The following is a 15,000-nucleotide window of genomic DNA, read 5'->3' as shown; positions in this document are numbered from 1 at the left end:
AACGCTAAACGGAGTACAGAGCAAGCTAAGGGATAAAGGATTTAAACACGCGCACTTCATTCACTGCTATGCACATAAACTTAACTTAGTCTTGAGTAAAAGTGCAGAGAAGGTGAGTGGAGTCAAAATGTTTTTTTCTCATTTACGCTCATTTAGCAAATTTACATCTTCCAGTACCAAACGGAAAAGTGTTTTCAGACAATTCAATGTCAGTATTCCATCACTGTGTGAAACAAGATGGTGCTATAGGTCAAGAACGGTGTCATCCATAAAACTATTGTATGAAAACTTGAAAAATGCCTTCACAAGTGAAAAGTGGGATGAAGATACACTTTGTCAAGCAGACAATCTATTGGCAAAGTTGAATGATTTCACATTCATGTTTTTCATCAATTGCTTTGATAACATACTTTCTCAGGCTGGAAAACTGTTTGATATCTTACAGTGTAAGCTACTTGACATAAAGTATGGTCAGAGTAAACTAAATGACTTCATTCATTGTGTTGAAGGTTATCGTAAGGACGAACATTATGAAAACATTCTGCGCGATACAGCTGGTGTAGTTGAACAGGCGGATGAGTTCGATCCTCCTCCTAGAAAAAAGTTCGAGGTGCGCAAATTGATTACAAAATTACCTATTTCACAATAATTGATAACATTCTGATATCCTTACGAGAGCAATTTTCTGGCATGCAGGAGTATGCATTTTTTTAATTACTAGACGTTAATAAGTTTGAAGAGTCTGCTAACTCCTTTCCCATGCAACATATGGACTGTCTAAAAAATAAGTACCCCGGTATTTTTGACTGTAAGAGCTTAGTGAACGAGCTAAAATATATGTATATTGACAGTGATTTCAAAAAGTGCAAGTCAATCAACACCATTTTAGAATTACTGTATAAATTGGAGCTAACTTCCGCTATGCCGGAATCCATTAAACTAATTAAGCTACTGCTGACCATCCCCTTAACATCAGTTGCTAATGATAGAAGTTTCTCCACGTTGGATAGAATCCGCTCATATCTGAGAAGCACAATGTCTCAAGAACGGCTGTCCTCATTGGCTGGTATTTCCATCGAGAAAAGCATTTTGAACGACTTAGACAACAAGAAGGAGCTGCACGACAGGATATTACAAGAGTTCGCCATCAAACCAAGACGACTGGAGTTTATGTATAAATGAAGTAATTTTTAGTAAAAGTATACTTCTGTCTTATTGTTAAGTTATCTGTGATGGTGGTGGTGGTGGTAGGATAGGATATGGGTGTGGTGGTAGATCAAGGTAAAGGATAGAAAGTATAAAAGTAAGATAAAGAACGGGGCAGCTGCGTAGTTGTTTGTTTGTTGGATATTTGTATTTGATATGGATATATTGTACTTGTTATGTGTGATGATTTGATTGTGTATGTATGTTTTATTATGCTATGGGTTATGTCTGACAATGTCGTATATGGGGTCGGGTGGTAAACTGTTAATATATGGCGCTATTCTAGTTATCTGTGCACATACAAGTCTACGGTGTGCATTACGTCTCTTACCTTCATTTATGCATGTGTCTTAGGCGAAATCTGTGATGAGCCCGAGTGACGTTGATGACGTGGAGTCGCCTCTGATATATACATACATATACATATATATATATATATATATATATATATATATATATATATATATGAATATATATATACATATACATATATGCAAATATCTATATACATATACAAAACTCGTGAACGCAGAAGCTGCTGCAAATTTTAATGACATTTGCCTTAAAGAGGATCTGCTGCCCAACTATAGCAATATATATGTATATATATATATATATATATATATATATGTAAGTAAAATCTATATATATATATATATATATATATATATGCATATATATGCATATGTATATATATATATACATATATATATGTATATATATATATATATATATATATATTTATATACATATATATGTATATATACATCTATATATATGTATATATATATATATATGTATATATATATATATATATATATATTTATATATATGCAAGTATACATATATATATATAAAATATATATACATATATATAAGTATATATATATACATATATATATATGTATATATATATATTTATATATATATGCAAGTATACAGACGGGTTCCGAGGCTGCAGTCCACGCCATGAGAAAAATATTCGAGGAACCAGACTGCGAAGCAGTCCTATTAGTCGATGCATCAAACGCATTCAACAACTTAAATAGAGAGGCTACCATACACAACATCAAAATTAAATGCCCAGTGTTGGCCAAGTATGTGGAGAACACATACAGAGAACCAGCAAACCTATTTGTCACCAGCAGGGCGGAGAAGAAAGAAACGAAAGTGGAGATCATCAAATCCGCGGAAGGCACCACTCAGGGAGACCCGGTGGCCATGGCAATGTATGCGCTCGGTCTTATGCACCTGCAGCAGAAGATACAATATGAGGACACCAGGGTCAAACAGGTAGCATATGCAGATGATCTCACGGGCGCAGGAAAAGTAGCTGACCTAAAAAAGTGGTGGGATCTGGTGTTGGCACACGGCCCGGGCTTAGGTTACATTCCGAATGCAAAGAAATCTGTCCTCATAGTGAAGCCAGAGTACTTTAACAATGCCAGAATCCTCTTTGAGAACAGTGAAGTGAAGGTAACAAAAGAGGGGGAAAGACATCTCGGTGCAGTGATCGGCTCAGAATCCTTTAAAAAGCAATATGTTGAAAAGAAAGTTAACGAATGGGTGGCGGAAGTTAGGATTCTAGCCAACTTTGCAAAGACCGAACCGCAGGCGGCATATGCCGCATTCATATATGGTGTGAAACATAAGTGGAACTACATATTAAGGACGGTACCGAACATCACCGACCTACTAAGACCCCTTGAAGAAACCATCAGAAACGAGCTTTGGGAGGGCTAGGTATCTCCAACCCGCTAAACCTTGCCGACACAGAACAACGAAACACCATGAAACTCACGTCCTCATTGACAAACAACATCGTGACACAAGATAAACGGAAGGAGAATATCATGGAGGAGGTTAGCGAAATTAGAAGAAACATTTCAAAGGAAAGGGAGGAGAGGCAGAAGGAGGAACTTCAAGCACTTCTAGCTCGGCTATCGAATTATATAAAAAGAAAGATAACAATGGCGCAGGAAGTTGGGGCGTCCAATTGGCTGACAGCACTACCAATCAGGGCAAAGGGATTCACCCTAAACAAAAGAGAATTCACGGATGCCATTGCCCTGAGGTATGGATGGCCATTAGGAGGGCTGCCTAACAGATGCTCCTGTGGTGTACAATTTACTCCAGACCATGCGATGATTTGCAAGCAGGGTGGATTCATTTGTATGCGACACGATGAGGTAAGAGATCTTACTGCCCAAATGCTTAGGGAGGTATGCAAAGATATGACCACCGAACCAGCACTACTCCCACTAGGATGGGAGAACTTCAGACATCGCACTTACAACAAATCAGATGAAACACGAGTGGATGTCAGCGTAAGAGGCTTCTGGACACGGGGACAACTGGCCGTCTTTGACATGCGAATATCTGAGCCAATGGCCCCATGTTACATTGACCTAGCCGTTGAGGCGTCCCACTTCCGAAACGAGAATGAAAAGATCAGGATGTACGAGGAACGTATACAGATTGTAGACCAAGGCTCATTCACTCCTATAACCTTTACGACTTCAGGTGAGATGGGTCCTAGAGCAAAGGCATTCTACGCTCGGCTGGCTGAGGTAATGGCTGAAAAGAAACAACAACCAAAAAGCAGCATTGTTTCATGGATGAGATGTAGACTATCATTCTCACTCCTAAGATCAGCCCTCTTGTGCCTGAGAGGTACCAGGTCCCCACCGCCCAAATCAACACATATACAAAACCTGGATTTTGAGCAGACGGTGGTTGACAGTAGGATAAATGAACTTTTGTACTAGGCATTATTAAAAATAAATAAATAAATAGACAAAATAAAAGGGTCGTCGACCACAGTCATTGGCGGGAGAGGGGCCAATGAACTGTGTCTGTGGAAGACAGACCCTGCTGCTTCCACCACACAGTTCCAATAGGATGGAGGTCGTAGTAGTAGTAGTAGTAGTAAGTAGTAGTAGTAGTAGTAGTAGCAGAAGTCGTAGTAGTACTAGTAGTAGTAGTAGTAGTAATTAGTTGTAGTATCAGTAGTTGTAGTAGTAGTAGTAGTAGTAGTAGAAAAAGTAGTAGTAGTAGAAAAAGTAGTAGTAGTAGTAGTAGTAGTAGTAGTAGTAGTAGTAGTAGTAGTAGTAGTAGTAGTAGTAGTAGTAGTAGTAGTAGTACGGACACGGGGACAATTGGCTTTCTTTGACATACGAATATTTGATCCGATGGCCCCCTGTTACAGCAACCTAACTATTGAGGCATCCCACTCTCGGAACGAGCATGAGAAGATCAGGATGTACGAGGAGCGCATACAGAATGTAGACCAGGGCTCATTCACTCCTATAACCTTTACGACTTCAGGTGGGATGGGTCCTAGAGCAAAGGCATTCTACGCTCGGCTGGCTGAGGTAATGGCTGAAAAGAAACAACAACCAAAAAGCAGCATTGTTTCATGGATGAGATGTAGACTATCATTCTCACTCCTAAGATCAGCCCTCTTGTGCCTGAGAGGTACCAGGTCCCCACCGCCCAAATCAACACATATACAAAACCTGGATTTTGAGCAAACGGTGGTTGACAGTAGGATAAATGAACTCTTGTACTAGGCATTATTAGAAATAAATAAATAAATAAACAAATGAAAGGGTCGTCGACCACAGTCATTGGCGGGAGAGGGGCCAATGAACTGTGTCTGTGGAAGACAGACCCTGCTGCTTCCACCACACAGTTCCAATAGGATGGAGGTCGTATTAAAAAAAAAAAAAGTAGTAGTAGTAGTAGTAGTAGTAGTAGTAGTAGTAGTAGTAGTAGTAGTAGTAGTAGTAGTAGTAGTAGTAGTAGTAGTAGTAGTAGTAGTAGTAGTAGTAGTAGTAGTAGTAGTAGTAGTAGTAGTAGTAGTAGTAGTAGCAGAAGTAGTAGTAGTAGTAGAAGTAGTAATAGTAGTAGTAGTAGTAGTAGTAGTGCTTAATTGTTGTTGGTATTTATTTCTTATTTACTTAACTTATTATTTATTAATTTATGCATCTATTTCTTATTTATTCATTTGTTTGTGTATTAATTTTTGTACCTATGTATTTAATTGAATATGATTGGTTGATTGATTAGTGGACTGTCTTATTAAAAAAGATTTAATCGTAACAAGGAGAAAAAGGCCTTTCTTTGTGTGCTTAAAGCCCTTCGCCTCCAAAAAGGGGCAGGTTATTGACATAGACATGAATATAGTAGCCTGGTAGCAGCCAGATTATTGAGAGAGAGAGAGAGAGAGAGAGAGAGAGAGAGAGAGAGAGAGAGAGAGAGAGAGAGAGAGAGAGAGAGAGAGAGAGAGAGAGAGAGAGAGAGAGAGAGAGAGAGAGAGAGAATAATGAGAGCCCTTTTTAAAAGTCTGGATTATGTCACAAACAAATAAGATGCTGGGAGATAAGTTCTTCAGCTTTGTCTTTTGGGGAGGAGCTAGAAGAAGAATGGCCTCTCCAGATCTCTCAAACCTTTACTTTTTTCCAAACTTCAACTTTTAGTTTTGAGCATCTTTAGTTTTTCTCATAATGTACTATTCATCCATGGGAGCTCTCCGTGAGTAATACTGGTTGTTGTACCCGGGCTATCAGACTTGAAGTCTTTCTTGACACAGGCTATGGGATAATGGTTGAAAGTCTGTGTTTACGAATAAATGAAACAGAGGAATATATGCCATAAATAAGAGAGCTGAATCACAAAGGAAATTTAAATAAGGAAAGAGAAAAGTGTCTTGATGAGAAGGAAAAATAAAGAAGAAGGAACAATAGAAAAGACAAGAAAGAAATATATCAATGTATGATAATTAGGCACCTCTCATACATACATACATACATACATACATACATACATACATACATACATACATACATACATACATACATACATACATACATGCATACATACATACATACATACATACATACATACATACATACATACATACATACATACATACATACATACATACATACATACATACATACACACATACATACATACATACATACATACACACATACAAACATGCATACATACATACATACATACATACATGCATACATACATACATACATACATACATACATACTTACATAAATACATACATACATATATGAATACATACATACATAAATACATACATACATAAATACATACATACATACATACATACATACATACATACATACATACATACATGCATACATACATACATACATACATACATACATACATACATGCATACATACATACATACATACATACATACATACATACATACATACATACATACATACATACATACATAAATACATACACAGATACATAAATACATACAAGTATATACATAAGTACTGCATGCAGACATACATACATACTCATGAATACCCACATGCATGCATACATACATAACATACATGTACATACATACAAGAATTCATACATATATATGTATGTATATATATATATATTTATATATATATATATATATATATATATGTATGTATATATATATATACATATATATATATATATATATATATATATAAAAACACACAGAATGGTTCCCAGTGATCAATAAATATATTTTTTCAACCACAAATCACCTTTAATTCCATGCCATCGTAGTCGAGACTGAGAGTCGCTCGATGTAGGCATCCGTTGGAAATTGAAACGTGGAGGAACCGAGGATTCGAACCCTGCTAACCCGTAACAAAGTTACAGTGACGTAGCCTAATACGCTATCAAGAGAGATATATGCAGAACGCATCTTTCTTATATTTGTATGCTTGAATTACATACACATAAAAGAAATGTGTTCAACCCACCTCCGCCGTGATAGTGTATTCGCTAGTATGTTCGCGTGGGAGAAATATCTTTGGGCTGCGTCAAAATATCATTCACATATAAACATCCCCTATCCCTCATCTCCCAGCCCTCCCTTCCTTGCTTAGCAGTATCATCCATATACAGTCATTTTCCACTTATCTCTACCTCCTTCCTTCTCCCTTCCTTGCTCAGCAGACGTTCTCCTCTTTCTCAACGCCCTCTTTACCCCATCCATCTCATTCTCGGTCTTTCCCTCCATCTCTGCCTTCCACGCCTCTTTTACTAATCTTTCATCACTCATTTTTTCCATGTATCCAAACCATCCCAATAATCTTTCATCAGCCCTATCTACCATTTCCTTTTCCACTTCCACTTTCCTTTTCACCTCCTCCTTTCTCACACTACCCAACTTAACTCCTACCATACTTCTCAGACAATTAACCTCAAGCCCATATAAAAATTTCCTCTCTGCTTATCTCAAATTCCAAGTTTCTGTCCCATACAATGCTGTCGGCACAATTACCCTTTCATACCCTCTCTTTGCATCCATTCCCAGTTGCCTGTTTCTCATAGCACATTTTAGTCCCCCAAGACAGTTACTTGCTTTTCTCAAACTACAATTTACCCCTACCTCCATTCCTCCCTTTCCTGCCATATGCGACCCCAAATATGTAGTCACTTCATCCAGCCTCTCTTCTTTTAGATTTTCAACTCACTGCCATCCTCTATCGTTGTACATCTCATCACCTTGCTGAGAATAGATATGAATAAACAGGTGAACTAAATCAATGGTAAACTTTACAGCATATTTCTTAAGTGTTTATCTAAATGAATCTTAAAACTTCGAACAGAACTTCAGTGCACTGCTTCTACAGGAAGTTTATTCTATCTATTCTGATTCTATTCGGTAGAATAGAGCCCCTCCGTACCTTAAGATTTTTTTTTTGTTAATTCATTGACATACCATTTTTCAATATCATCGTCCTGGAGTTAACAAGTTATTCTATGTTCTTGGTATAATTCGTTATTGATCAATGTTTTTATCTTAATATTTCCATCCTCATTCGGTCAATTTTTAGAAAAAGGTACCCATCTGATTATTAAAATGGACAGTAGAGAGTAGATTGTAGCATAATGGAAAGCAAATCAGAGGAAGATGAAATAATGGAAGAGAAAACCAATAATTAAAAAAAAAAAAAAAGGGGGGGAGTGAAAAAAAATTGTCCCTTTTCAAGCCAAGACGAAAAACTAAAGTAAAAGATACGGTATTACAGAATTCTTAAAATTATATTAAACCCTTATTAAGACATTCTTATTGGATAGTAAGAAAAATGGAACTAGAAGTTTTCTGAAGTCCCATTTCATTCGTTTGGAAATTGGAGAGAAAACTTTAAATTGTAATGTGAATTTCTCATTTCATAGAACCGTCAGGAACATTTCCAAGACATGTAGCGCCCAAATTCTCTTGGTGGAGATAGAGCGTCAAGTCCGTGACTTTTTCAAAACAAAATAGTCACAGAATATTTTGTGTAATTTTTATGTCTTCACCTTTCAAACACCCCCCCCCCCCCGACATGCTGTCTTGCAGAATATTTACTGGGTTTTTGCTCGTCATGATTCTGCGTAGGCTTAAGTTCGGTACTTACCAGATACTAGTGCGTGTCATTCAGCTTGTCCTGGATGTATTTTTTTACGGATAGGTTCTTTATACATATGTTCATTATGAACCCCCAAACCATTTTCTACCTTAAATGCTCTTTATTTTTATACCATTAATCGCTTGCGTAACTCATTGTTTCTCACCCCCTCCAAAAACCCAATACATCTTCTTGACCCAAAAACCATTTTTGAATAAAATCGTTTGGCATCCCAGGACTTCTCGTTTTCGTTACGGTCTTGGACCCTTCTTAGAAGACTCCGGAGATTTCTGACCAATTCCCCCCACACACACACACACCAACTTTCCAGACAGCAGCTCCCCACTCAAAAAAAAACAACAACAACAACAAAAACACGTCCAGATCCACTGGCCTAACTTAACATTTCAAATTACATTATCTAATGTTGAACCTGCAATAGGTGAAGGGAGGAAGAGGTCAGGATAGATGTTTGAAGAAGAAAAGAATGAAGAGAAGACTTGATAACGTGGGCCTGAGATGGAAAGTTGAGATTGGAAGATGGATTGTGGAAGAGGAATTGAGAGCTGTGGAGGTCAGTGTGGGGTGGAAAGGATGAGCGGGAGGAGGAGGAGGAGGTGAAAGACGACAACAGAGTATGACGACTGAAAATAAGGTCATTTTTTTTTAATAAAAAAAGACGAATGAAAAAAAAAAATGACCGGAGCAATCTTAGCCTCCTACTGATCTGGGGATTTGACCATGAGATGAGTAGAATCACCTGGAGTCCAGAACAAAATATCCCTCCCAATGTTTCTCCCATTGCCATTTCTTCCCATAACTTCTCTTCAATCTTTTCCTACCACATCCTCCCCCCACCTCCTCCATTTCCTCCCCTTTATCCCCTCCACCTCCCCAGCCTCCTTCCCCTTCTCTTCTTCCTTGTGTTTCTCTTCATCGTCCTCTTCTTTGCCCTCGTTTTCCCCATCCTTCTTCGCGTTCTCCTGCCCCTTTTCTCTTCTTCGTCTTCCTACTACACTTCTTCTTCTTTTATTCTTCTGTTTATGCTTCCTTCTCCTCCTTTTCATCCTCATTTTCCTTGTCTTACCCCTCTTTCTCTTTTTCATTTTCTTCCTGTTCCTCCTGTTTCTCCTCCTCCTCTATATTCCTATTCCTTCTTCTCCTCCTCCCTATCCTTTTGCACCTCCTCTCTATCTTCTTCCTTCTTACCATCGTTTTCAAACTCTTTGCACTCCGACTCCTCTCCCTTCTCCTCATCACTCTATTCCTTCCTCCTTTTATTCCTTCTCATCATCATTCTATCCATTCTCTATTTTCTCCTACTCCTATCATTTTGTGGTGCCCAAATTCTTGCCCCGACTTGATATTTTCTATTTATATCTATTCATTTATTCAGTTATCATTTATTGCTTATTTATTCATTAATTCATTGATCTATCCATTTATTATTTTTTTGTATCAGTTCCTGGGTCTTGTCTGTCTGGGACCGATCCCTTCAGCCTTAGGTTTTTAATCCCAACTTTCTGTATTTTTTTTTTCTTTCACAACCCCGCTTCTTCTTCCTAGAAATCACTGTATTAAAAAAAGGGGTGGCGGGTAGGGGACAGCTAAAGAACGGCTAGAATTTTATGATTAAGGATTTTTTTTTCCACAACTTCAACCCCTGATGGATTTCTTTTCCTCCAACAATCACCAGCCGAACGAGATGGGTCACATTACTCGTAGTTGTTGATTCCTTAGCTGAGTGTACTACTAGTACCACTACTAACTACTAACTACTACTGCACCTGTAATTGTTCACCCTGCTGGCACCTCCGGCCGGCACTCTTTTCGTCCGACCACTGTGTATTTTCCCATTTTCACTACTCTCAGAGCACTCACACTTTTTAATTTAACATGAGGCCTAGATGAGACCAACCCCAACACACTATATCAGTTTCATCCACTTCTAACACTCCCCCCCCATAAATACACTATAATCTCGAGAAAGAGAGCACATACTACTACTACTACTACTACTACTACTACTACTACTACTACTACTACTACTACTACTACTGCTGCTGCTGCTGCTGCTGCTGCTGCTGCTGCTGCTGCTGCTGCTGCTGCTGCTGCTGCTGCTGCTGCTGCTGCTCTGCTACTACTACTACTACTACTACTACTACTACTACTACTACTACTACTACTACTACTACTACTACTACTACTACTACTACTACTTCTACTACTACTACAAGTATGTGGAGAACACATACAGAGAACCTGCAAACCTATTTGTCAAAAACAGGGTTGAGAAACAAAGAGACGAAACTGGAGATCATCAAATCTGCGGAAGGCACCACTCAGGAAGACCCGGTGGCCATGGCAATCTACGTGCCGGTCTTATACACCTGCAGCAGAGGATACGATATGAGGACACCAGGGTCAAACAGGTAGCATATGCAGATGATCTCACGGAGGCAGGGAAAGTAGCTGACTTAAAAAAGTGGTGGGATCTGGTGCTGGCACACGGCCCAGACTTGGGTTACATCCTGAATGCAAAGAAGTCTGTCCTCATAGCAAAGCCAGAGTACTTTGAGAATGCCAGAATCCTCTTCGAGAACAATGAAGTGAAGGTAACAAAAGAGGAGGAAAGACATCTCGGTGCAGTGATCGGCTCAGAATATTTTAAAAAGCAATATGTTGAAAAGAAAGTTAACGAATGGGTGGCGGAAGTTCGACTACTAGCCAACTTTGCAAAGACTGAACCGCAGGCGCCATATGCCGCATTTATGTATTGTGTTAAACATAAATGGAACTACATATTAAGGACGGTACCGAACATCACCGACCTACTAAGACCCCTTGAAGAAACCATCAGAAACGAGCTAATTCTGGCCATCACCAACGGACGGACAATAAACGAGGAGGAAAGAAAACTTATGAAACTTCCATCTAGAATGGGAGGGCTAGGCATCTCCAACCCGCCAAACCTTGCCGACACAGAACACCGAAACTCCATGAAACTCTCGTCCTCCTTGCCAAACAACATCGTGTCACAAGATTAATGGAAGGAGACTAACATGGAGGAAATCAGAGAAATCAGAAGAAACATTTCAAACGGAAGGGAAGAGAGGCAGAAGGAGGAACTTCGAGCACTTTTAGCTCGGCTATCGAATTGTATAAAAAGAAAGATAACAATGGAGCAAGAAGTTGGGGCGTTCAATTGGCTGACAGCATTACCAATCAGGGCAAAGGGATTCACCCTAAACAAAAGAGAATTCACGGATGCCATTGCCCTGAGGTATGGATGGCTCTTGGAAGGGCTACCAAATATATATTCCTGTGGTGTACATTTTAGTCCAAACCATGCGATGATTTGTAAGCAGAGTGGATTCATTTGCATGCGACGTGATGAGGTAAGGGATCTCACTACCCAAATGCTTCGGGAGATGTGCTAGGATGTGACTATCGAACCAACATTACTCCCACTAGGATGGGAGAACTTCAGATATCGCACGTCCAACTCATCAGATGAAGCAAGAATGGATGTCAGCGCAAAAGGTTCTGGACACGGGGACAATTGGTTTCTTTGACATGCGAATATTTGATCCGATGGCCCCCTGTTACAACAACCTAACTATTGAGGCATCCAACTCCCGGAACGAGTATGAGAAAATCAGCATGTACGAAGAGCGGATACAGAATGTAGACCAGGGCTCATTCACTCCTATAAGCTTTACGACCTCAGGTGGGATGGGTCCTACAGCAAAGGCATTCTACGCTCTGCTGGCAGAGGTGATGGCTGAAAAGAAACAACAACCAAAAAGCACCATTGTTTCATAGATGAGATGTAGACTGTTATTCTCACTCCTAAGATCAGCCCTCCTATGCCTGAGAGGTACCAGGTCCCCACCGCCCAAATCAGCACATTTACAGAACCTAGATTTTGAGCAGACGGTGGTTGACAGTAGGATAAATAAACTTCTGTACTAGGAGGAGACAAATCCTGATTGCTTCCACCACACAGTTCCACGAGGATGGAGATCGTTTAAAAATATATAAAAAACTACTACTATTACTACTGCTACTACTACTACTACTACTACTACTACTACTACTACTACTACTACTACTACTACTACTACTGCTGCTGCTGCTGCTGCTGCTGCTGCTACTACTACTACTACTACTACTACTACTACTACTACTACTACTACTACTACTACTACTACTACTACTACTACTACTACTACTACTACTGAATAATTAAAATACGACCTCCATCCTAGTGGAACTGTGTGGTGGAAGCAGCAGGGTCTGTCTCGCACAGACACAGTTCATTGGCCCCTCTCCCGCCAATGACTGTGGTCGACGACCCTTTTATTTATCTATCTATTTATTTATTTATTTCTAATAATGCCTAGTACAAAAGTTCATTTATCCTACTGTCAACCACCGTCAGCTCAAAATCTAGGTTTTGTATATGTGTTGATTTGGGCGGTGGGGACCTGGTACCTCTCAGGCATATGAGGGCTGATCTTAGGAGTGAGAATAACAGTCTACATCTCATCCATGAAACAATGCTGCTTTTTGGTTGTTGTTTCTTTTCAGCCATTACCTCAGCCAGCAGAGCGTAGAATGCCTTTGCTCTAAGACCCATCCCACCTGAGGTCGTAAAGGTTATAGGAGTGAATGAGCCCTGGTCTACATTCTGTATACGCTCTTCGTACATGCTGATTTTCTCATACTCGTTCCGGGAGTGGGATGCCTCAATAGTTAGGTTGCTGTAACAGGGGGCCATCGGATCAAATATTCGCATGTCAAAGAAAGCCAATTGTCCCCGTGTCCAGAAACCTCTTGCGCTGACATCCACTCTTGCTTCATCTGATGTGTTGTACGTGCGGTACTGAAGTTCTCCCATCCTAGTGGGAGTAATGTTGGTTCGATAGTCACATCCTTGCACACCTCCTGAAGCATTTGGGCAGTGAGATCTCTTACCTCATCGTGTCGCATGCAAATGAATCCACCCTGCTTGCATATCATCGCATGGTCTGGAGTAAATTGTACACCACAGGAGCATCTGTTAGGCAGCCCTCCCAATGGCCATCCATACCTCAGGGCAATGGCATCCGTGAATTCTCTTTTGTTTAGGGTGAATCCCTTTGCCCTGATTGGTAATGCTGTCAGCCAATTGGACGCCCCAACTTCCTGCACCATTGTTATCTTTCTTTTTATATAATTCGATAGCCGAGCTAGAAATGCTTGAAGTTCCTCCTTCTGCCTCTCCTCCCTTCCGTTTGAAATGTTTCTTCTAATTTCCCTAATATCCTCTATGATAGTCTCCTTCTGTTGATCTTGTGACACGATATTGTTTGTCAATGAGGACGTGAGTTTCATGGAGGTTTGGTGTTATATGTCGGCAAGGTTTGGCGGGTTGGAGATGCCTAGCCCTCCCATTCTAGATGGAAGTTCCATAAGTTTTCTTTCCTCCTCGTTTATTGTCCGTCCGTTGGTAATGGCCGGAATTAGCTCGTTTCTGATGGTTTCTTCAAAGGGTCTTAGTAGGTCGGTGATGTTCGGTACCGTCCTTAATATGAAGTTCCACTTATGTTTCACACCATATATGAATGCGGCATATGCCGCCTGCGGTTCGGTCTTTGCAAAGTTGGCTAGAATCCTAATTTCCGCCACCCATTCGTTAACTTTCTTTTCAACATATTGCTTTTTAAAAGATTCTGAGCCGATCACTGCACCGAGATGTCTTTCCCCCTCTTTTGTTACCTTCACTTCACTGTTCTCAAAGAGGATTCTGGCATTGTTAAAGTACTCTGGCTTCACTATGAGGACAGATTTCTTTGCATTCGGAATGTAACCTAAGCCCGGGCCGTGTGCCAACACCAGATCCCACCACTTTTTTAGGTCAGCTACTTTCCCTGCCTCCGTGAGATCATCTGCATATGCTACCTGTTTGACCCTGGTGTCCTCATATTGTATCTTCTGCTGCAGGTGCATAAGACCGAGCGCATACATTGCCATGGCCACCGGGTCTCCCTGAGTGGTGCCTTCCGCAGATTTGATGATCTCCACTTTCGTTTCTTTCTTCTCCGCCCTGTTGGTGACAAATATGTTTGCAGGTTCTCTGTATGTGTTCTCCACATACCTGGCCAATACTGGGCATTTAATTTTGATGTTGTGTATGGTAGCCTCTCTATTTAAGTTGTTGAATGCGTTTGATACATCGACTAATAGGACTGCTTCGCAGTCTGGTTCCTCGAATATCTTTCTCATGGCGTGGACTGCAGCCTCGGAACCCGCCTGTTGCCCCGCACACACCTGCAGGTTGCCAGCCGCTTCTCGCACCTCATCC

At 40.1% G+C, this 15,000-nt stretch overlaps 2 protein-coding genes across 2 annotated transcripts in view; both read left to right on the top strand.

The window, feature by feature from the left end:
• LOC143018727 (zinc finger MYM-type protein 1-like) overlaps positions 1–649 on the top strand; it is a 1,590-nt gene extending 941 nt beyond the window's left edge. Inside the window, exon 1 of the mRNA XM_076174311.1 lies at positions 1–649. This exon is cut by the window's left edge and continues 941 nt beyond it. Coding sequence (XP_076030426.1) covers positions 1–649 — 649 coding nt within the window.
• A 610-nt stretch (positions 650–1,259) lies between these two features.
• LOC143018726 (uncharacterized) lies at positions 1,260–4,915 on the top strand. Its single transcript, XM_076174310.1, has 3 exons — positions 1,260–1,281; positions 3,343–3,575; positions 4,380–4,915. The coding sequence occupies exons 1-3, from the start codon at positions 1,260–1,262 to the stop codon at positions 4,776–4,778; spliced, it is 654 nt and encodes a 217-aa protein (XP_076030425.1). The 3' UTR covers positions 4,779–4,915.
• Positions 4,916–15,000: the final 10,085 nt, after the last annotated feature.

The sequence above is a fragment of the Oratosquilla oratoria genome, chromosome 35 (genome assembly GCF_046742065.1).
Source record: "Oratosquilla oratoria isolate Oo_2021 chromosome 35, ASM4674206v1, whole genome shotgun sequence".
NCBI classification, from domain to species: Eukaryota; Metazoa; Arthropoda; class Malacostraca; order Stomatopoda; family Squillidae; genus Oratosquilla; species Oratosquilla oratoria.
The sequence above is the reverse complement of the archived record's forward strand: the minus strand, read 5'-3'. Positions and strand labels throughout refer to the sequence as shown.

Excerpts from the sequence above, each read along its gene's own strand:
- LOC143018726 (XM_076174310.1), top strand. The coding sequence starts at position 1,260 with ATGGGTGTGGTGGTAGATCAAG. Across the intron at positions 1,282-3,342 it reads GGGTGTGGTGGTAGATCAAG|ACCATGCGATGATTTGCAAG; the intron begins GTAAAGGATAGA and ends AATTTACTCCAG. Across the intron at positions 3,576-4,379 it reads GACAACTGGCCGTCTTTGAC|ATACGAATATTTGATCCGAT; the intron begins ATGCGAATATCT and ends GCTTTCTTTGAC.